Source organism: Mesoplodon bidens (genome assembly GCF_964165515.1).
Source record: "Mesoplodon bidens genome assembly, contig: HAP1_SCAFFOLD_164, whole genome shotgun sequence".
Classification (NCBI taxonomy): Eukaryota; Metazoa; Chordata; class Mammalia; order Artiodactyla; family Ziphiidae; genus Mesoplodon; species Mesoplodon bidens.
In genome coordinates, this window is record NW_027671188.1 from 115197 (window position 1) to 138935 (window position 23739).

Here is a 23739-nt window from a genome sequence, read left to right on the forward strand (position 1 = left end):
GAAATTAATTTCATTTAACCCTTTTTACTTGAGTTTGGATGGTGGAGGCTCTGATGGTAGTATAAAACCCCAAATTGGAGACAGTTGAAAACTGTAAGTTTCAAACTTAGTAGGAATAGTTTTGTAGCTATTATATTTGCAGCCATTACAGTTTATACTGCCTTGACGAGCAGTGAGTTATGGGCAGCAGTTCATACACACATGTGCAAATTCATGTGTATATATACTTCCAAACCAAGAGAAAATTCTTCTCTATATGAGTTTTTGTTATTGGTATGGACTAATATTTGGGGATTTCTAAGGTTTCCAGGGATTTCGGGAGCAGGGCCTCAGGGAATGTGAAAGGTTTCCTGAGCTTTTCACTTGACTCCAGTACATGATTAGAACACTCCAAAATCTGTACTTTGAAAACATTGATAATTCTATGTCTCTGTATATAATTTCCCATCAGTACTGTATAGTTTTGAGCCGGCTTTATAACACAGCTGTATGTTGCCTTATGATGTTTATTACTAACTGCTTTCATTTCATTATTTTTCATGTGTCACAGGTAAAGTTTTTACGAGTAAGCTCAGATTGAGTTTAGCCAGTGATTGATAAGCTGGCCAGCAGAATGTTCTGGATGTGGTCGAGGCACATTGTAAGTTGAAGACATGATCATTAGTAGGAAATGTACCCATTCTCCACCAGAATAGGCCTGAAGTGTTGTGTGTTTTTTTTTTTTTTCTTTAGTCTTTCCATGTCTTCTTTTCTGGATACAGGTACAGAATGAGCACATGTTGTTGGTGTACACCAGGTGGTATTTCCACCATTGACTTCCTGCAACGCTATGCATCCAAGACCCACTCCAGTGAATTTCAAACAGCTGATGAAGACCTCTGCTACTGCTTAGAATGTGTGGCGGAATACCACAAAGCAAGGGATGAATTGCCATTCTTACATAAGGTACTTTACATTAATTGGGCAGTATTTTTCAGAGCTTGATAACTAGGAAGAGAATAAATTTAAACTCTGTTGGAAGCATTCAGGGAACTGAAAACGTGATTTAAACTGTGAATGCTAATATACGTGTAGTATGTAACTCATAGCCTGGTAGATAGTAGGTGCTGAATAAATGCTTATTGATTGATGGAATTGAATTGAAATCTAAAGCAGAATTTTATAATCCTCCACTTTTAGACATTTTGATGTGAAACAGTTTCATGAAATGAAGTGACGTATGGGGTATTTTTGGGTTCATGTTTTAATGTCGTTGTGTTTGACTTTCTTAACAACCAGGTATCTGAATGGCTTGGGTTATTCTTTTATTGGCTAATAGTTCTCTTTTTCCCCTCTCTTCATTTTTTAATGTTAAGTGCTATAAATCAATAAAGACAAACATTTTTTTCATTCACAGGAACCAAAGTGAAACATATAATTTTAAATATGTGGCTTTGAATATTGGTTTATTATATTTATCTGGTGAGAAATGGAATACAGACCATAGAGTTACGTATAATAATATAGAAGAGAGGAGGGGATGATAAGTTATGAACATTTTGAGGAAAACTTTACGTTTACAAAGTTGCCTAGCGATGAAGCTAACCAATGCCTTTATGCTAAAGCTGATGTTTCAAGGTAATTACCTATGGCTGGAACATAGGAGGGAAGTCAGAGAAGGCCCAGCTTGTGTAAAGAAGCTCCAACTTCTCATTTCCTTTTCAATAGAGTATAGTTGACAGTGCTGTTGATAACAAAACTCTGCAAGAGCAATGTTGTAAACATCTCATGCTCTATGTACTCATGTTCATGTATCATAAAAGCCACTTTTATGTTCAGTGACTGTTTTCTTTAAATCTAATATAATTTTTTTTTTTTTTTTTTGGTACGCAGGCCTCTCACTGTTGTGGCCTCTCCCGTTGCTGAGCACAGGCTCCGGACGCGCAGGCTCAGCAGCCACGTCTCACGGGCCCAGCAGCTTTGCGGCATGTGGCATCTTCCCGGACCGGGGCACGAACCCGTGTCCCCTGCATCGGCAAGCGGACTCTCAACCGCTGTGCCACCAGGGAAGCCCTGGTACTTCTTTAAACTTCTGAATTTTTATGCTTAGGAAAAGGCTTTCTAGAAGGATCGTCACATCCAGTATATTTTGTTGCTAATAAGATATAAAGCACACTGCCCGTTTTTCTTTTCCTGTAGGTTTTATGGGAATTAGAAACCTCACGTCTCATAAATCACTTTGAAAAGGCCATGAAGGGAGAAATTGGAGACGATGACGAGTTACATATAGTAGACAACAATGGAGAGGCACAGCTGTTTGACCTTACTGGCCAAGACTTTAAAAATAAGCTTCGAGTTGCTCTTCTTGAAATACTGAAATATCCTTATTTGCTTTTACATGAGCGTGTTAGTGAGTATCTTGGGTGTTTCACAGTTGTATCATTTTTATATTTTAAGAATTGTAAGAATTTGGGTTTATCTATATTGAAAATCTGTTTCTTAAACATATACTTAGGATACTTTTTTTTCCAAACGTTTTATTTTGAGCATTTCCAAACCTAGAAAAGTGAATTACACAGTGAATACCATATACACACCACATAGATTGTACAGCTGCTGATATCTTGCTGTATTTGCTTCATCACATATTTATTCTTCTATCCATTCAATTAATTTTCATTCTTGGAATTTGTCTGTAGCAGGGTTTTTCATACTTGGAACTGTTGACATTTTGGACTGGATAAATCTTGGTGTGTGAGGGACATGCTGTTTATTGTAGGATGTTTAGCAGCATCCCTGCCCTCTCTCCACTAGATGCTGGTAGTGACTTGCTCTCCCCATTACCCTAGTTGTGACAAGCAAAATTGTCTCCAGATATTGCCAAACGTCCCTTGGGAGTTGGGGGTCAGGGCCAGTGGGGGACAAAATCGCCAGGTTGAGAACCACTGGTCTGTAGTAGTTTTCAGTAATCACAATGGCATAGCATATTATGTCTGCCTAGATTTTGGCCATTTATATTTGCATTTCTTAATATGAATCTCTTGAAGACATTTTCCTGATCTGTCAAATCTAACGAAATAACAGTACCTTTAAGGCACCCACTACTGTATCTAGTCCACATTCAGATTTTCCCAGTAGTTGCAAAATGTGTTTTTTGGATGATTTATTTAAATTAGAGTCCAATCAGGGACTGTGCATTTGGTTCCATTTGGTTCCATATTTCTTACATCTCTTTTAATCCAGAATAGTTTACTTTTACGTATGTGTGCACAGGTATAGATATAGTTAGATAAATAGATAGATGGATAGATAGATAGATAGATTTTTTTTTTGTCATAACTTTGACTTGCTGAGACCAGATGGTTGCCCTAAAGAATAATGTGCTTCCTGGACTTTTCTGATTTCTTCCTTGTCATGTTATTTGACTTGTTTCTCTATCCTCTGTATTTTCAGTAAATTGAAAAGTATATCTAAAGATTTATTAGATAAATCAGTTCTTTCTAAATAAATTCAAAATAACTAGATTTTTAAATTCGAACAAGTCATTTTTCAAACATTTATTAAAGAGTACCATATCCAGAAAACTATATAAGCTTGATTTTTCATAAACTAAGCATACTTGTGTAGCTGGCACCCAGGTCAGAAACAAATCATCATCAACACACCAGAAGCTCTCCTCTTACTTTTCCAGTCATTGTCCCTCCTTCCCAAAGCTAACCACTGTCACTACAATATTCTTTGAAGCTTGACAAAATAAAGTTGATTCATCTGATATGGTAAACGTATGAGTCTATTCAGTATACTTTTGAAAGAGTGATGAAGAAATTTCCATGAAGCAACAGGGATTAAGATAGTGCTGGTACAGATAGACTCATGGAGCAGTGTAGAGACTCCAGAAGTAAACCGAATATATTTGGGGAATTTACTCTTTGCTGATGATAGCATTTCAAACCACTGGAGAAAATGGATTACTCAGTAACTGAGAGTAGGACAAAATAGCCATTTGTGGGGCAAAGCTGATTTTATCCCTGGGATACAAGATAAAGTCCTCATGGATCAAAATGTAAAATGCTAATGGAATTGGACCTATAGCCATACTTCTAAGAAGGTGCTCTCTGGAGATAATTATGCCCAGTGTGAAAAAAGATGTTTGTACTAGGAAAGTCAGAGCAATTCATAGGCACACACTATGATCAACCTACCGGTCTTTCAGCAGCTAAATATCATTCCTACATTTACAGCAATTTTATGCCTCAGTTTAAAAAAAAAAGGAGCAACTTTTCATTTACTTACAGAGCAACTGAAGGAGCCAAATTTAGGGAATCTTGATACGTTGATAAGATTTATGTCTTATGTTTACTGCCTTATTTTTTCTATTTAGATGAATTATGCGTTGAAGCACTTTGCCGGATGGAACAAGCTAACTGCTCCTTTCAGGTTTTTGACAAACATCCAGGGATCTATTTGTTTTTGGTCCATCCCAATGAAATGGTGAGTGTGAGTGTTAGGCAGTGGAAGAGGGGATATTTTATTTTTGCACCTATATTACAGATAACTATAATAGAGGTTTTTGATGTGTACTTTGTTTAAAATATTTGCCAAAGTTATTCTCTTGTTGTTGTAACATTACTGTAGTTCAGGAGGGGGTGCTGGGGGGCTCAAAGAAGAGGGTTAAAAGAGTAGGGAAACAGTTCTGACAGGTGATGCTTCAGTTTAAAAGACAAATGAGGGAATAATCTGAACTTTCAGTGTGTTGACCTGAACTAACGAAGAAGGAGAGTTCTCTCTTGCTTTTCTTGCTTGCCTGCCCCGCTCCAAGCACATGGAAATACCAGTTAAAACACTTGAAATAATTATTTTGCTAATAGATGAGATTTTTAACAGGTGATGGGGTAGAGGGGAGAACAAGGAGATTCAGTTCTTAGGTGCCAAACAGGAAGAGGAACATGAGAATCAGAACAGTAGGTAGACAGAAGCAGAGAGCAACACCAGAGGCTTGGAACCTGACTTTGAGCTGATTGCTCGAGTTTGAGGACTTAACATCATGTGGCGAGGCAGCGTGTGCAGTAGGACCTGTGCACATTGGCCTCTAGAACTGAGTTACAACGTTAAGACAATAGCCACGAAGGGTTGCTCTGCCAATAGAAGGATAGTAAAGAGGCTTTTTTTTTTAAGTGGCGAAGAAAGAACACGGTAATGGGGTTTCCAGTCAGAATGGTGGTGAATTTCTGTCTCCTTTGTGCCAAACCCAAACAATGATAGAAAAGAATTCAAAAAGTGGAATTCTAAAAGGTATAGTCCCACTTTTTAAAGGGTAAATGTTTCTTTGGACCAGTAATGGAACAGAAATACAAAGTGATACATGGTGGAAACCTGTATGTCGGCCTGGGTGGCTGTAGGTAGCAGGGGACTGAGTTTGTGCATGATAATAAGAATTACAAGTCTACTCCAGGCAAGGGTAGAACCAGAGTCGAGGCCTGTGCTTAAAATAAGGGTGGGGCTTTCCTGCCTGTGAAAGAAGACTGACAGAAAGTACAGCCAGCTGCTCTCCGGGACTGGCTTTCTTAAAGCTGCAAAGCAGTAGAGGAAGCAGGTCCAGCTGAGCAACCAGGACCTGGGCCAAGAACTTGCAGACTGGGTGACTGGGTCTGCAGGGCCAGGAATGACTGTATTCTTCATTATATATGTGTTTTTGTAGGTGAGGAAACTGAGTCAGGAGACTTAACCACAGTTACACAGGCTAGTATGGTGACTGGGATTTGTATATAGGCAGCCTGATCCAGAGCCCTAATGCTTTTTTTAAAGTTTTTATTTGAAAATACTTTAAAATTTTCAGAAAATTCTCAAAAATAAAAAAAGTAGAAAACACCTGTATATTCTTTAGCTGTATTCACCAATTACTAATGTTTCACTCCATTTGTTCTATCATTTGCTTTCAGTTAACTACAAAGCTGTTTGTTTTCTGACCATTTGAGAGTAGGTTGCATGTATCATAGCCTTTTGCCCCTAAATACTTCAGTGTATATTTCCTAAGAATAAGTATATTCTCACAATATTATAAACTTCAGTGACTTTAACATTGACACAGTAAGGTCTGTTTTCCAGTTGTGTCGTGTGATCCAGTGTACTTTGTAGCATTTTCCCCCTGTACTCCAGTATCCAGACCAGGATCAGGATTTACATGTAGTTGTGTTACATTAGTCTCCCTTAATCTGTAACATTTCCGCAGCCTATCTTTGTCTTTTATGACAATTACATTTCTGAAGAATAGTCATTTCTGCCTCCCTCCCATTTACAAAAAATAGAATGCTTTTCATTTTGGGTTTGTCTGATGCTTGCGCATGGTTAGGCTTCGGTTATACGTTCCAACTGGAAAACTACATAAGTGAAGGATGTTATGTCCTTCTCAGGCTGTCAGATATACGGCATGCCATATCATCCGGCCTCTCATGGTGATGTTAATTTTGATCATCTAGTTGAGGTGTTGTCCAGTTTCTTCACTGTACAATGTCTATTTCTTAAGTACTCTAAGATCACATAAATACCTTACTCCTCACCAAAATGTTCTCCTAAATTTAGCATTACCTGATGGTTCTTCCCTGAGCCAGTTTTTCTAAGATTGCAAAATAGTTTCAACCCCAGCACTTTACACGTTTACCAGTCAGCACTTGACATTGATTATACTATAATCAAGAGCCATTTTCCCTGCTCTTCATTTATTCATCTGTTTATCATAAGTTATAGACTCATTGATTCCTTTGTATTTTTTTTCGATAGCTTAAAATCCATTACTTAATTATGTTGGCATAGAGCCCATTCTTTTGTCCACTAGTTCTATGTTTTGCAAACTTTTCTGCCCATAACCTAAGTAAAAATATTCTTCATCGAGTTCACACACATATAGACGTACGTGACCTAAACATTTCACAAAACAGTACTTACTGTTACTATGAAGGAAGCCCACTGATTTTTTTAAAAAAAATTTATTTAGTTTTTAAGGTTGGTTGTGATCACTAAATTCAGTTTGTAGTGCAGAATAAATTTAAAATCACTTCCCTATGCTATATCGCCATGTAGAGGTGACCTTTGATTTCTTCTGAGGTTTCTCTTTTCATTTTTCCTTTTTTAACTTTCTATTATGGAACATTACAAACATACAAAAATAGATTGGTGTAGTGAACCCCCATATATCCATCACTGTGCTTCATCTGTTATCAATATGTGGTCAATATTCTACTCCTGTTTAGTTACCGCAAATCTTAGACATCAGAGCATTTCATCCATAAAATACTTTAGTTCGTGTATCAAAAAGGTAAGTGCTCTTTAAAAAGAACAATTACATCGACACACTTATAATAATAATAATAATATATTTCTAGTCAGTATTTGAGTGGAAGTTACTCTCTCAAAAATGCTTTATCAGGGTTAGATCAAATCAGGATCAAGTAAGGTTCACATGTCGCATTCCAGTTGACCCTTGAGCAACAGGGGTTTGAACTGCATGGGTCCTCTTATACACAGATCCTTTTTAATAGCATGTAGTATAGTACTACACAGTTCGAGGTTAGTTGAATCCATGATGCAGAACCAGGATATGGAGGGCTGCCACCTATGTTATATTCGAATTATATTAGTGTATTCAACTACGCAGAGGGTAGGTGCCCCTAACCCTTGTGTGTTGTTCAAAGTTCAATTGTAATTAGTATCTTCCGTCTTTTTTTTTTTCTGTCATCATGGACCTTTTGGTTTATTTCCTTTAAATGTCTGAAAATCATGTATTTTTCCTAAAGTACTTTATTCTATATGATAGTTTTTTTCTTCCAGTTTTATTGAGGTATAATTGACATACAGCACTGTATAAGTTTAAGATATACGGTGCAATGATTTTTTTAAAGTATTTGATGTATCTTGTGTCCTCTGTAATCTGTAGAGAATCTTATTTTAACTGTATTCTTTCTGTAGACAATTGTGTGTTAAATGAAGTAATGAATGTGCTAAACTTTTAGGTTTCACGTTGGGCTATCCTGACAGCAAGAAACTTGGGGAAAGTGAACAGAGATGATTATTATGACTTACAGGAGGTTTTGACTTGCCTTTTTAAAGTTATTGAGTTGGGGCTTTTCGAAAGTCCAGACATTGATACTTCTTCTGTCCTTGAGAAGGGTAAACTGATTCTTCTGCCTTCACACATGTATGATACTGCCAACTACAAAAACTATTGGTTAGGTGAGTATTGTTCCTACACACATATAATTAGTATTTTCCAATATTTCTTACGATTATCCTGCAAGGGAAGGGATCTCTTCTGGTAATCTGATCAAAATTGCTAAATAAAGGATTTCATAGTTCACAATTCTTGTTCTGTCATTAAATTGACTATTACAACATCTTGTCTTTAAACATTTCTTATCCTAGAAATCATCTGTGTAAGAGGTACATTTTCAAGTATGGCAAATAGATCTTTTATTTAAGGCAGTATTAGATGTTACCGTATTAGCACAGCAGCTGAACTTAATAGGGTTTTGATCTCTTGAAACAGAGGTTTAATACCTCTTTTCCCATCTGTAAAATATTTCCTGGGAGAAAGCGATACTAACTTTGGTTTTCATCAAGTTGTATATTGACTTAAAGTAGTTCTGTCCTACTTCATTGATTCAGAGTCTTACAGTCATGTGTATATTTGGCAGTGACTGGTACTTGAAATATAGTGATCTTAAAATTTAAGGGGTCTTTGATATTATGAGATGCAAATTGTGTGGTAGTCATTTTGGAAATGGTTTTCTAACCAGGTTCGTGCCATTTTCCCTTTTTATTCAGTCTAAAGTTCTGTTCTTAGGAGGAGGAGTTGTATATGAATATCTCAGACTTCAATGTCTGAGGCACTGGATACTGTTTGGTTTCATCTTACTGTCTTGTTATTCTTTTTGCCAACTAAACTGGAGAAGACATTAGAACAGTTTTATTTAATCAATTCAAGAAAACTATACGTGATCTTACAGGTATCTGCATGTTGCTGACCATTCTTGAGGAGCAAACCATGGATTCACTGTTGTTGGGCTCAAACAAACAGAATGATTTTATGCAATCAATACTTCACGCCATGGAGAGGCAATCAGATGGTAATAAACTTTATTTGCTGACTATTGTGATGATGGTGCACTTTGAAAATACTAGTGTCACTGTAAGAACTTGGGTGTATGATGTGGAGGAAAGAAAGAATGACCGTTTTATGGTTTTGGTCACAGAGTCAGAATTTTTAATTGGAAAGGACCTTTAGAGTTTAACTCAGCACGTTACTTTCATAAAAGAAGAAACTGGGGCTTCCCTGGTGGCGCAGTGGTTAAGAGTCCGCCTGCCGATGCAGGGGACACGGGTTCGTGCCCCGATCCCGGAAGATCCCACATGCCGCGGAGCGGCTGGGCCCGCGAGCCATGGCCGCGGAGCCTGTGTGTCCGGAGCCTGTGCTCCGCAACGGGAGAGGCCACAACAGTGAGAGGCCCGCGTACAGCAAAAAAAAAAAAAAAAAAAAAAGAAGAAACTGAAGCCCAAGGAAGTTAACTTACTTTTGAAAAAAATAATTAATTAATTTTTGGCTGTGTTGTGTCTTTGTTGCTGTGCATGGGCTTTCTCTAGTTGCAGCGAGTGGAGTCTACAGATTCCTTCTTTAACATCTTTATTGGAGTATAATTTCTTTACAATGGTTTGCTAGTTTCTGCTGTATAACAAAGTGAATCAGCTACACATATACATATATCCCCATGTCCCCTCCCTCTTGCGTCTCCCTTCCACACCCCCATCCCACCCATCTAGGTGGTCACAGAGCACCAAGCGGATCTCCCTGTGCTCTGTGGCTTCTTCCCACTAGCTATTTTACATGTGGTAGTCCATGCCACTCTCTCACTTCGTCCCAGCTTACCCTTCCCTCTCCCCGTGTCCTCACGTCCATTCTCTATGTCTGCATCTTTATTCCTGTCCTACCCCTGGGTTCTTCAGAACTTTTTTTTTTAAATTCCATATGTAAGTGTTAGCGTACAGTATTTGTTTTTCTCTTTCTGACTTACTTCACTCTGTACCACAGACTCTAGGTCCACCTACCTCACTACAAATAACTCGATTTCGTTTCTTTTTTATGGCTGAGTAATATTCCATTGTATGTATAGCCACATCTTTATCTATTCATCTGTCGATGGACACTTGGGTTGCTTCCATGTCCTGGCTCTTGTAAATAAAGCTGCAGTGAACATTGTGGTACATGACTGTTTTTGGATTATGGTTTTCTCAGGGTATATGCCCAGGAGTGGAATTTCTGGGTCGTATGGTAGTTCTATTTTTAGTTTCTTAAGGAACCTCCATACTGCTCTCCATAGTGGCTGTATCAATTTACATTCCTACCAATAGTGCAAGAGGGCTCCCTTTTCTCCACACCATCGCCAGCATTTGTTGTTTGTAGATTTTTTGGTGATGGCCATTCTCACTGGTGTGAGGTGACACCTCATTGTAGTTTTGATTTGCACTGCTCTAATGATTAGTGGTGTTGAGCATCCTTTCATGTGTTTGTTGGCAAACTGTATATCTTCTTTGGAGAAATGTCTGTTTAGGGCTTCTGCCCATTTTTGGATGGGGTTGTTTATTTTTTTGATATTGAGGTGCATGAGCTGCTTGTAAATTTTGGAGATTAATCATTTGTCTGTTGCTTCATTTGCAAATATTTTCTCCCATTCTGAGGGTTGTCTTTTCATCTTGTTTATATTTTCCATTGCTGTGCAAAAGCTTTGAAGTTTCATTAGGTCTCATTTGTTTGTTTTTATTTCCATGTCTCTAGGCGGTGGGTCAAAAAGGGTCTTTTATGTCATAGAGTGTTCTGCCTATGTTGTGGCAGGCGGATTCTTTACCACTTCACCACCAGGGAAGTCCCCTCTTTAAGAAACATTCCATAATTGTCTTCACCTAACTAATGACTTTCTTCCTTATTTGAGAGCTTCCTAGACATAAGACAGCTTCAGTAGAGGATAAAAAAGTATATGAGCAGTTCTACACGAACGACTATGATAAAAAAAAAAAAGTAGACTCTAAGAGCCCTGAGGGAAATAAAGCAGAAAGTTCTAAGGTTGACAGTAATTGGGTGAGTTAGAGCACTTGCCTCCTAAGAATACTGCGGAAGATGACAGGTGGTGCTAACAGTGAAGCCATTCTGGTTCTCACTTGGAAAAAGCCAGCTATCTGTTTTTTTCTGTAGGTGGTGTATCTTTATGTGAGTGTCAAAAATAAATCTGGAAAGAAAGAGTAAGATCTTACAGATGCTTGACTGAGGGCTTCTAATTTCCTTAGAAGACATTAAGGAGCAAGTGAAGGTCTTTGAGCAGGGCAGTGTTTTGCCCCTGCATGTAGAGAAGAGGGGAAGGACCGGGCATAAGAGTGTGTGAGTAATGGGAATTCCTGCCAGTTGGATGGAATGGAGATAACAACAAAGCCTTGTTGAGAATGGATGGATAAAGAGTATGTATCTCTGCTTATCCAGTGGATGAGGGGTTCAGTCCTTTATTCCAACTGAATGACACACACAATTCAGGATTTCTCATATCATGGACTTTGTTTAGATCTGAAAATACCAAGTTTTTCTTTCTCTCCCTTTTTTTTTTCTACTTTACCTCTGTTATTTATTGAAGGATGGGAGTATAAAGGTCTGGAAGAAGCAGAGGAGGAACGATTCTTTCAGGTTGGCAAATAGGGTGAGAAAGTTGAGTTTATCTGGACTATCTCAGTTTGTTCCACACAACAAGATTTCTTAACAGAGGTGTATTGCTTTAAAAAAAAAATGCAGACATTATTTAAAAGTTTGCCAGGTTTCTAAAACCTGTAGTTGACAAGACTTTACTTTAAATTACTTCCTGCTTTGCTTTCAGTTTTGTTGCTACCCAGGTAAAGAATGCTTAATTCTCAATATATTTTAGTCCCTTTCTCTAATTGTGTTGTAATTTGGCAAATTACTCCATTGTGTTTCAGATGATAGTGTGGATCCTTTCTGGCCAGCGTTACACTGTTTCATGGTGATTCTGGATCGTCTTGGATCTAAGGTCTGGGGTCAACTGATTGATCCTATTGAGGCATTTCAAACCATTATCAACAATGTGAGCTACAGGAAAGAGATCCAGAACATACGGAACAGCTCTGTGAGGTTCGTTCAGTTCCTGTGTCAGGATTTCCAACAATCTGTATGAGGAAGTCTACTATAATTGACTTTAACAGTAGGATTTTTCTCTTCTTTTTACCCTTCATTTCAGTAATTTCTATTTGTTCTTAATATTTAAGGACCAAGTCAGAACCGGAGTCATATTTAGATGATATGGTGACTTGCAGCCAGATGGTATACAATTATAACCCTGAAAAGACCAAAAAGGTATAAAACATTTTGAGAATTCAGATGATATTGTATTGCCTTTATATTGTATAGTCAGTGTTTTACGTGGTTAGTTGCATTGCTGATTTTATGATATGTAGCTATTCTGAATCAACTGTTGCATAAAACAGTTTCTGATTGAACAGTAGCTCATGAGGAAAAATGGTCTGTAATGAGAGCATGCACAGTTTGAGAGATTAATTTTTAAGTACATTTTGGAAGGGTAGAACATTTATGGCATGAGGGAGATAAATCACGTGACTAGAAATCGAAACCAACTGAAGGAAAGAGGTCCAGAGTACATGGAGGTTTTGTAAATTTAACCTTTTCATGAAAGCTTCACCTCAAAATTGGACTGTTTTCAATTTCTTGGGGGTCCATATATGTACATCAACACAGGAAAGTTGAGCAGTGTATTTTCTTGTTGGCAACTTTTGTGTTAAACCTGTCATGAATGGTGCTTGTTTATCTGAATGTCAGTATCTCTTTCATTTTAGGATTCAGGGTGGAGATCAGCCATTTGCCCAGATTATTGTCCTAACATGTATGAAGAAATGGAAACATTAGCTAATGTGCTTCAGTCAGATATCGGTCAAGACATGCGTGTTCATAACAGCACGTTTCTGTGGTTCATCCCCTTTGTGCAGTCCCTCATGGATCTTAAGGATCTGGGTGTGGCTTATATAGTGGAGGTTATTCATCATCTGCATTCTGAAGTCAAAGACGTCCTCAACCAGACGGACGCCGTGTGTGACACAGTCACTGAGTTTTTCCTTCTGATTTTGGTGTCAGTGATTGAACTGCATAGAAATAAAAAGTGTTTGCATTTGCTGTGGGTTAGTTCCCAGCAGTGGGTGGAAGCCATCGTAAAATGTGCCAAGCTTCCCACCACCGCGTTTGCTCGGAGTTCTGAGAAGTCATCTGGAAACTGCTCCAAAGGCACAACAATGATATCTCTGTCACTGCATTCAGTGCCATCTAACTCTGTACAACTTGCTTGTGTGCAGCTGATCAGAAGTCTCCTTAAAGAAGGCTATCAGCTTGGGCAGCAGACTCTTTGTAAGCGATTCTGGGATAAGCTCAACTTATACCTACGAGGAAATATATCTTTAGGTTGGCAGTTGACTAGTCAGGAAACCCATGAGTTACAAACTTGTTTAAAGCAAATTATTAGAAACATAAAATTCAAAGTGCCTCAGTGTAGCACTTCTGTGGATCTGACTCCTCCATGTAAAACACCTCCTGCATCTTACAATAAAGAAGAAAGTGAACAAACAGGGAAGAAGTCTAAAAAACAAAGGCACTGTCTGGAAAACTCCAGCCCAACATTCTCTAAAGAACCGATGAAAGCTGATGCATGTGAAGTGAAAGAGAGTATTTTCAGCAAGGCACATAATGCCATAGAAGAGGATAATGAGCAAACTTATCTAAAAGATTTGAAACTCAAAGACCATCTCTCAGCTGAGTTGTGCTTGAAGCCGAGTAGTAAAAGGCTTGTGAATGAAAGAGCTCGAGGCCAAGTTAAAATAAGTACAGGGAAGCATATGTCTGTAAAAGAGAATTCCTCATATACCCCACAGAATTGTACTTCAAGAAATGGTCCAGAAAAGGTATTTGACAGAGGAATAATCACATCAACAGGTTTGTTGACTGATTCTAGCAATGACTCTCTGGAAAAAGTGTCCACATCAGATGAGGATTTATCTTTAAAGGATGATGCTCTTGGCAAAACCTCAAAAGCAAAAACTAAGGCACATAAAGATGAAATCTGTGCTAAGTTATTGCATGTAATGAAAAAGCAAGACAGGAAAAGTACCACTTTAGAGGAAAACCTGACTGTATCTAGCATTGAAAGTTTCTGTTCAAAGAAAGATACAGGAGCTCAGAAAGGAGATGGCTTCATACACAATCTCTCTTTAGGCCCTAATGGTGTTCTGGATGATAAAAATGGACAACAAAAACCTGAAAACAGTTTACTGCTGAAAAAGAAACAAGTACAGGAAGAAGAGTTGGGCATTTTCTCCACCCCTGATATCAGTTGTCAAATACTAGAATGTCATGTTGGTAATAAAGATTTGGTCTCATTCACAGAAATGACCAATATTTTTGTGGAGAAAACACCTCCCTTTAAAGATCCTGTGACTGGACTTGAATCAAGAGATATGGGAATTAGCAAGAGTACTGTTGAGTTTTCTTCTGATTTAAGAGAACAGGTCCTTAGCATCAGTCCTAAGTCTGACCCTTTAACAGATTCTCAGATAGACAGAGACCTCCACATATTATCTTTAATAGTTCAAGCCAGTGTTATTAAGTTCCCATCAGGTTCAACCCAAAGAAGTTTATCCCAGCTACAAAGAAAAGTTAAAGATGATAGAAGATGTTTGACAGCCAACCAAAATAGTGTCAGGGAAACCTGCTCTGGACACGTCATTATTATTTCAGAATCTGATGAAGATGATGATGATGATGAAAGAATTGTGGGTTTTAAGAAACACATTAAACAGGGTAAGACATGCATTGAGAAAGGATGTCCAGAGCATCATACTTCAATAGCTAACACAAATGTGGAACAGAATGTAATAAAGGAAGAAAATACAAGGTCCCTTTTGCGGTTTGAGGAATCGGATTCTCATTTTTTTGAGTTTGAAAGTCCATGTGAAGTGTTTTCAGTTCGGCAAGATCAGAGACCAGACAACAAGAATTCAGTTCAAGAGAATGAAGAGAATTCGTGCTTGACTCATGTAGAGGATATCACAGATGATTGGGGTTATGGTCCAGCTTATGTACCTGAAGAGGTCATTAAAAAAGCAGCAGAGGCAGCTTTGAAGGAGGGAGAACCTGAATCCAACAGTGACATAGAGGAGGATAATATATTTTTAACACAATGTGATCCAGAAGATATGGATTTATGTTCACAAATGGAGAAAGAGAATGATGAACTCATTGAAGTAGTTCATGGAAAAGATACAGTCCAGGTAGAAGAAGATTCTGTGAGTCGGCCTCAGTTGGAATCTTGGAGTAGCACAAAATGTAAATACAAAGATTGTGTGGAAACACTGGAAAACCAGGGTGAATACTGTTCCAAACACTCTGAAGCTAAAGCAGCAGATGAAGATACATTTCGTAGACCTGGCTTGCCTCTCTCTTCATCTAAACCTTCGAGACCTCCCACTGCTAAGATATTTACCTCCAGTAGTACTTCACGAATTGCTGGTCTTTACAAGTCTTTGGTAAATACGTCAGCGCTCTTACCAACTCTGCAAAATAAGTCAAGTGGGGTACAATCTGCTTTGAAAGTACCACAGCCAGTCTCTGTGGTGTCTCAGAAGCCAGTGGCTGAAATGAAGGGTTTGTGCAACGTTCTCCAGTCTCATACTCCAAATAATTCCAACAGGCAAGGCTACAAAGTTCCATTTTGTGAAAACAGATCTTTTTCACCTTCCTCTCCGGTAAACGTTTTCTTGTCAGCACAGTCCATCTCTGACACCTTCGTTAAAGAGGTCTTAAAATGGAAATACGCAATGTTTGTGGACTTTGATCAGTGCGGACCCCCTTCAACTCTTTGTCAGTCCATCACAAGACCTGTGCCTGTGAGATTTCAAGATGGTAGAGATTATTTTAATGTGTTTTTCCCTTTGATGATCCTGAATACTTTTGAAACTGTAAGTATATGTTCTAATCGTATACCTTCAGACTTTGAAATTACGTTTCTTTACCATGCTGAGTACGGCTAAAATAACTGATCGCATTTTGATTTAGATGTAGCTTGTAGATTTCATGTTGAACAGACATTGTGCCCCACACTGTTCTAGATGCCGGTGATACAGAGGAAACCCTTAAACTCTGCCCTTCTGGAGCTTACAGACACAATTCAGAGTGCTAGTTTACCAAGTCCAGAGGTGGCACAGGAGGAGGAAACGTTTTTCGGTGTAAAATAAGGGAAGACTTCTCAGAGGACATAGTCTCTCATCTGCGTTTATTTTTTTGAAAAGTAGTGTAAACCTTTACTGAAGTTTTCTTGAGGAGGTAGCAAAGGGCAAGTTACACTGGTCAGCACAAAGCAGTAAATCCCAAATTTCTCATCTGTCTTCCCAACTTCTTAGGCCTCATAGCAGCCTTTAGCTGCCCCCCTACCCCAACACATCCCATTCTGGTTCTTCTCTCTTTCTTACTGCCTGACTGGGATTGCCAAGAAAAATATAGGATTCCCAGTTAAATTTGAACCTCAGAAAAACAGTAATTCTTTAGTGTAAACATCCACCTGCACTTTGAAGGATGTTTTTGGTGTTCTCACAGCAGGTCGATTTTTCCTTTTTTTCAAATTGGTTAAAAAACAAAAACCCAAAAGGTGAGTGTGCAACAAGACTCTTCAAAACCAAGAGCACTGAGGTAAATACCCACGTATTCAGTCAGCAGATCCTCGGGTGCCTGATACTTGCCCAGTACTATCACAGACCTGGCGGGGGTAAAGTGGTGAACACGACAGACAAGGCCTCTGCCTTCTGGGAATGATCATTTCAGATCGGGACAAAAGGCTCTAGAGTGCTCTAGAATGATCTAGAACAAAAGGGAGCAGGCACTTGAGACTGAAAGGTGAGACGGCCTCTGTGAGCGATGGTATTCACACCGAGACCAGAGTGAGCAGAAGGAGTTGGCCATAGGAAGTATATCGCAGGCAGAGAGACTGCAAAGATCCAGCTTAGAATTGTTAAAGGCAAAGGAGATGTACTGCACAAAGAGGCAAGTTGGTGTCAATTTATGCCCTAAATTTCAGCCATTGTCGTAAGAATTATTTTACTAGTGTTTCAGAACCATTAGAAACAACTAACTGATAAAGGCTCTTCAGTCTCTCTCCTTAAGAACAATGTGAAATAGTATTACAAGAATGATTTTCTTACCTTACAAAATCGTTAGTTCAGTGAACAGTGTATACAGTTAAATAAGCTGGGGAATATACAGAGATTTTCTTCATCTTGGAGCTTATTTTTTTCTTGAACGTTTATCCTTTCCAGAAAACACTAAATTGCTTAGAGGCCATTCATAGCCCTTAAATTTAGGACACATTTGTGATTTTATTTTTCCCTTAGTTCAGAAGTATTTATATGTTTATCTTTAAGATTTCTTCCTTCAGGACATTTCTGTAGCCAGAACCTTTTCAAAGCAGAATGAGCACAAGTTCCGTTTGTATATACACAAAGTTTAAGATAGTCAAATACTTGTGGAAGGCCCATTATTAAAAAAAAAAAAATCAGCCACTCTCACCTCCCCAAGTAATTATTTTTGATCCTTGAGGGATCCTTTTGTTATTTACTTCCATATTTCTAAATAACATGCCACTATTTTGACTTGTTAATTTTTCAGTACTAGACATTTTCTGTAATTACCCACTACAGGAAGTACCCTCTCTTCCCAGCCCTGTGTTCACACACACCTCTCCTGTTTTCCCATCCTCACTATGGAGTAGTCTTGTAATTTTTAGGTCAGTATTTGTTATTATTTTGACGATATAAAAGGTGTCCACTGGGCTTCCCTGGTGGCGCAGTGGTTGAGAATCTGCCTGCTAATGCAGGGGTCACAGGTTCGAGCCCTGGTCTGGGAGGATCCCATGTGCCGTGGAGCAGCTATGCCCGTGAGCCACAAGTACTGAGCCTGCGTGTCTGGAGCCTGTGCTCCCCAACTAGAGAGGCTGCGATAGTGAGAGGCCCACGCACTGCGATGAAGAGTAGCCCCCGCTTGCCGCAACTAGAGAAAGCCCTCGCACAGAAACGAAGACCCAACACAGCAAAAATAAATTAATTTAAACAAAAGAGAATAAGGTCTTTGAATTAAAAACAAAAGTGTCCGCGACTAAGTCATGTGGTAGTTGTAACTACTTTTCGTTTCCGACTCTTTGCTTTCTCTGGATTTATTGTTTACTTAATTTTCTATGTACTTATTACTAATTTAGCTTCAGGCTGTCTCTTGGATGTTTAGGTCTCTCAGTATGATCAGGCACATCAGATAGTTGATAAATTTCATCTTCTTGGTTTAGGATGGTTAACCTGAAATGCTCACCATCCTCATCCTAGGGCTTGCATTTCCTTCTTTCCTGTGTTGGATCTTTGTCTCCTGTACCCAGGGTTGTCTGTTTTTGTCACCCTCTCATTTTAGTAAGGCACATCCTTCAAGCTTCCTGAGAAAAGAATGTGTAGGAGATAAATTTTGAAACTTTGCATGTCTTAAAATTTCTTTCTATTTTGCCATCTCTGTCTTTGTTGTTGTCATCGTCATTCTCCTTCCTTGGAGACTTTCTCAGCGTCCAAGTCTATTGAAAAAAATTTTGAGCATATTTTTAGTTTCACAGTACTCTTGTCCTCTCATTATTCCTTTTTATAGGATTGTGTGCTTTCTTCATGTGCACAGTATTTTTTACTACCTGAAGTTAATTAATGATAAGTTTAAAGTTAGTTGAAAGTTTTCTTCTCTTTTCATTGTCCCTGTTTTCCCAGTTGCTTTTTTCCTATTCATTTTAGTGTCTACAGACCTTTCATGTTAACTCCTTTCTTCACATGTCTAATGATTTTTGTTGGTTTACTCACATTTAAGAACAGGATACTAACAAGCAGATGGGAGCATTGTTCATAATAGCCAAAAGTTGTAAACAGCCGAGATGTCCATCAGGAGATGAATGGGTAAACAAAACATGGTATATGCCTACAATGGAATATTAGTCTACTATTAAAAGGAATGACCCGTTCTATGTACTTTTACCTGTTCTTTGATGAGCCTGGAAAATATTATGCTAAGTGAAAGAAGCCAGGTACAGAAGGCCACACATTGTGTAATTCCATTTATATGAATTTTCCAGAATAGGCACATCCGTAGAGACAGAAAGTGGATTAGTAGTCGCCAGGGGATGGGTGAGGGAGGGGTGTGGGAATTAGGACTGACTGCTAATAGGTATAAGGCTTGTTTGGGGATGGTGGGAATGTTCTGGAATTAGATAATGGTGATGGTTACACAAAATAGTGAATGTACTAAAAACACACTGTAGTGTGCACACTTTAAAGTGGTGAATTTTATATTGTGAACTATATCTCAACTTTTTAATGCTATAAGAAAAGAGGATGCATTTAAATAATGACAGGTCAAAAGAGATGCTTAGGAAAAGAGATACTTTTACTAAAATGGTCCTTTATTATTTGCACTGTGGAAGTCAAATGTGATCTGAAGGACACCATCACATGGTGAAATCCAAATTAGTTTCATTCTTTATATTAAGATTACATGCTTAGGTATAGTTATAATATATATTTTGTTACATGTAATATTTTAAAACCGATTAGAAGCTCTGAGTGAAAGGGATAGGCTTGTTGACCATTTGGCATTTTATTGGGAAGCCTCATCCCCACCCTCATGTCACTGTTTTTAGTCTTTTCTTTTCCCCTCTTAGTGAGGTCAGATTTCCCCAAGAAGAATCTTCAGATCGACTGCCTGGAAAGCATAGGCTTGATGGGGAGCTGACTGTGGGGTGAGGGTGGGGGCAGAGGGAAAGGTCCAGGCATTCAGTATCTAAATATTTGCTTAATTCCCTGTTTAAAAATTATTTTATTTTATTTTTAAAATTATTTTATTTATTTTTGGCTGTGTTGGGTCTTCGTTGCTGCACGTGGGCTTTTCCCTAGTTGTGGCGAGGGCTTCAGTAGTTGTGGCTCAAAGACTCCAGAGCGCAGGCTCAGTAGTTGTAGTGCATGGGCTTAGTTGCTCCACGGCACGTGGGATCTTCCCAGACCAGGGATAGAACCCGTGGACCCTGCATTGGCAGGCAGATGCCTAACCACTGTACCACCAGGGACGCCCCCCCCCACCTTTTTTTTTTTTTTTTAAGTACAGTATCCCCTCTCTATCTGCTGCCCCACAGGCAGAGACGGTCACACTTTATAGAAGTGAAACCACTCTAGCTTTTTGCTAGGAACAGGGATGGGCAGTCTCCCTTCAGCCCTCCTCCTCCTAGAGGTGTATGTCAGACACTTCCTTCTTAGAGTTCAGCTTCTTGGACTTGCTGAGTTAGTTAACCATTCATCCATCTGCTTACCAGCTTCCCAGATTTTGATACTCTTGCCTCGTCTTCTGTTCTCTTCATCCTAATGAATTAATCCTGTTGTGAAAAATCCCTTGGGTGTTTTAGTGGGGTTTCAGGGGAATGAAAGGAAATGCCTGTGTTCAATCTGTCATCTTTACCATGAAGTTTTATCTTGTTCTTTTTTTCTTATTTTTGCAATCTTGTTCTTTTTCTTTAACCATGTAGTGAAACAGCATTGTTTTAGCATTTCTAGTTTATATAGGCCAACATTTATTAATGGTATTATTAATATACCTTGATTCCTTTTTTTTTTTCCCACTGTAACGTGTGGCTTGTGGGATCTTAGTTGCCTGACCAGGGATTGAACCTGGGCCCTCAGCAGTGAAAGCACTAACAACTGAACTGCCAGAGAATTCTCAGATACCTTGATTACTTTTAATGTTTATTCTTTCTTATAAGCCAGAGACTGTGGCATCAACCACAGTCTTGGGCCAAGGCTTCTTATCCTCATTTGGATGTAATTTGACTTCATAATATTGTTTGTTAATGGAATGCTGAAGTGTGTTTAGAGTCCTTTGACAGAAATGTGGTTGGTATCCTATTTAGGACATGAAACGCAGTGTTTGGTTATCCAGTTCTTATGTCTTATTGCAGGTGGAATGCAATGACATTGCGTAGAATTATCCCTTGCCCCAAAGGGCAAACGAGCAAATTCAACTTGTAGAAATATGAGTCTCTTGAATAAAAAAAAATTCCCACAGGACTCAGAGGCAAAAAGTATACAAGTCAATTTTCACAGCAAAGTAAAGGAGCTGTTACAGTGGAGGATTCCTGGACTGAATGTCAATATTATGACATAGTATGAGTCTGTTTCGTGTTTGGTAATTGCAATCATTGTTGCTTTTGTTGTGGTCATCCATTTGCAATGCTTGGTGTCAGTTTATTTATCTCTTGTAAAAATAAAATACAGTGTGTGGGGGGAAAAAAGAAATATGAGTCTTTTGTGCACTGATGTGACTGATAGAGGATATATTAGTTTTTAATCCTTACGTTTAACACACAAAAATATTAGATAAATGTGCACTATTTTGACAGGGACCAATTGTTTTGGTCAGTTTTGGCAAATACTCTATTTTCTTAAAGTTTTGGTTTGCTGGCTCTGTCTGCAGTCCCCTTCGGTTACCTGTGTGTGCGTGCACGTGTATGCAGAGTGTAATTGGCAGCTGCTTTTTAGGTTGTGTAGACAAGGAGCAGGCAGAAAGGGGGCCCTTCTGGAGTACCAGCTGTGATTCTTAGTGCCCACACCCCTTATAGGGAGAGTGCACCATTTTTAGCTAATTTCCTGTTATAATTTGTTCTGTGAAGGAAACAAAACAGGTTGATATGATGAGCGACATTGGGAGGCTGCTTTTGAGATCGGGCTGAGAGCCAGGAGAGGAGGGTTTTGTGCAGAGGAGGGGGGAGGGTCAAGACTATAATGCTTTGAAGTAGGCCTAACTGAGCATATGTGAGCAAAGAGATTAGGCTGATGTGACTGGAGTGAGGTAACTTAGAGGTAAAGGGAAATGAAGTAAGATTGCAGAAATCAGTCAAGAGCTGGATGGTATACAACCCTGTAAGTGCAGGTTGGGGTTTCATTCTCAGTACAGTGAGAAGATGTTGGAGGATTTTTAGTTGGTTGGTGTTTAGGCTGGGGGAGTAGCAATATGTAATAGTTTACTTTTTTGTTTTAAAGAAAACATTCTTAGTTGCTCATTAGAGAATAACTGTAGAAAGGTAAGCATAGATGCAGTAGACCTGTCGGGGGCTATTATAATAGCCCAGGAGAAAGATGATGGTAGCTTGATCTAGGTGGTAGCTATGGAAATAAAGAGAAGTGAATTCATTGGGCGTAAATTTTGGAGATAGTACTCAGTACTTATCTTTTTTAAATATATATAGAAATTTATGTGATTCATTTTTGGCTGGGTTGGGTCTTGGTTGATGCACACAGGCTTTCTCTAGTTGCAGCGAGCTAGAGAACCTCTGCATAGCATCCCCCATTATCAACATCCCCTACCAATGTAGTACATTTGTACAACTGATGAACCTACATTGACACGTCATTACCACCCAGAGTCCATAGTTTTCATTAGGGTTCACGCTTGATTTGTATATTCTAAGGGTTTGGACAAACGTATAATGACATGTATCAGTCCTTTAATATCAGCGTACTTTCACTGCCCTAAAAATCCTCTCTGCTCTGCCTGTTCACCCCTCCACAGTCTCAACCCTGGCAATCACTCATCCTTTTACTGTCTCCATAGTTTGCTTTCTCCAGCATGTCAAATAGTTGGAATCACACAGTATGTAGCCTTTCCAGATTGTCTTCTTTCACTTAGTAATGTGCATTTCAGGTCCTTCTGTGTCTTTTCATGGCTTCATAGCTCATTTCTTTTTAGCACTAAATAATATTCCATTGTCTGGTTGTACCATAGTTGGTTTATCCGTTCACCCACTGAAGGGCATCTTGGTTGCTTCCAAGTTTAGGCAGTTATGAATAAAGCTGCTATAAATATCCATGTGCAGGTTTTTAACGTAAATATAAGTTTTCAGTTCATTTGGATAAATAGTGAGGGCACTATTGCTGGATCCTACAGTAAGAATATGTTTAGTTTCATAGGAAACCACCGAACAGTCTTCCAAAGTGGTGGTACCATCTTGGGAATTTCCTGGTGGTCCAGTGGTTAGGACTCTGCACTTCCACTTGCAGGGGACACAGGTTCGATCCCCGGTCAGGGAACTAAATCCCACAAGCCACGTGGCTCAGCAAAAAAAAAGAAAAAAAAAAAAAAAGGTGATGGTGCCATTACATTCCCACGAGCAATAAATGAGAGTTCCTACTGTTCCACATCCCCGTCAGCATTTGGTCCTGTCAGTGCTCCAGATTTTGGCCATTCTAATACGTGTGTAATAGTATCTTGTTGTTTTAATTTGCATTCCTTTGATGACATAAGATATGGAGCATTTTTTCATATACTAATTTACGGTCTGTATATCTACTTTTGTGAGGTGTCTGTCCAGGCCTTTTGCACATCTTTTTCATCAGGTTGTCTGTTTTCTTACTGTTGAGTTATTTTTTTCTTTTTTAAATAAATTTAGTTTATTTATTTTTGGCTGCATTGGGTCTTCATTGCTGTGCACAGGCTTCCTCTAGTTGCAGCGAGCAGGGGCTACTCTTTGCGGTGTGCGGGCTTCTCATTGCAGTGGCTTCTCTTGTTATGGAGCACGGGCTCTAGGCATGTGGGCTTCAGTGGTTGTG

At 38.9% G+C, this 23739-nt stretch overlaps 1 protein-coding gene across 1 annotated transcript in view; it reads left to right on the forward strand.

Annotated features, from left to right (window-relative positions):
• The first annotated feature begins 454 nt into the window (after positions 1-454).
• Positions 455-23739, forward strand: part of LOC308611706 (putative helicase senataxin) — a 61738-nt gene continuing 38453 nt past the window's right edge. Inside the window, exons 1-8 of the mRNA XM_081260386.1 lie at positions 455-945; positions 2179-2389; positions 4361-4470; positions 7986-8205; positions 8979-9098; positions 11983-12154; positions 12289-12376; positions 12874-16038. Coding sequence (XP_081116512.1) covers positions 769-945; positions 2179-2389; positions 4361-4470; positions 7986-8205; positions 8979-9098; positions 11983-12154; positions 12289-12376; positions 12874-16038 — 4263 coding nt within the window. The 5' untranslated portion in view covers positions 455-768. The remainder of the gene's footprint in view (positions 946-2178; positions 2390-4360; positions 4471-7985; positions 8206-8978; positions 9099-11982; positions 12155-12288; positions 12377-12873; positions 16039-23739) is intronic.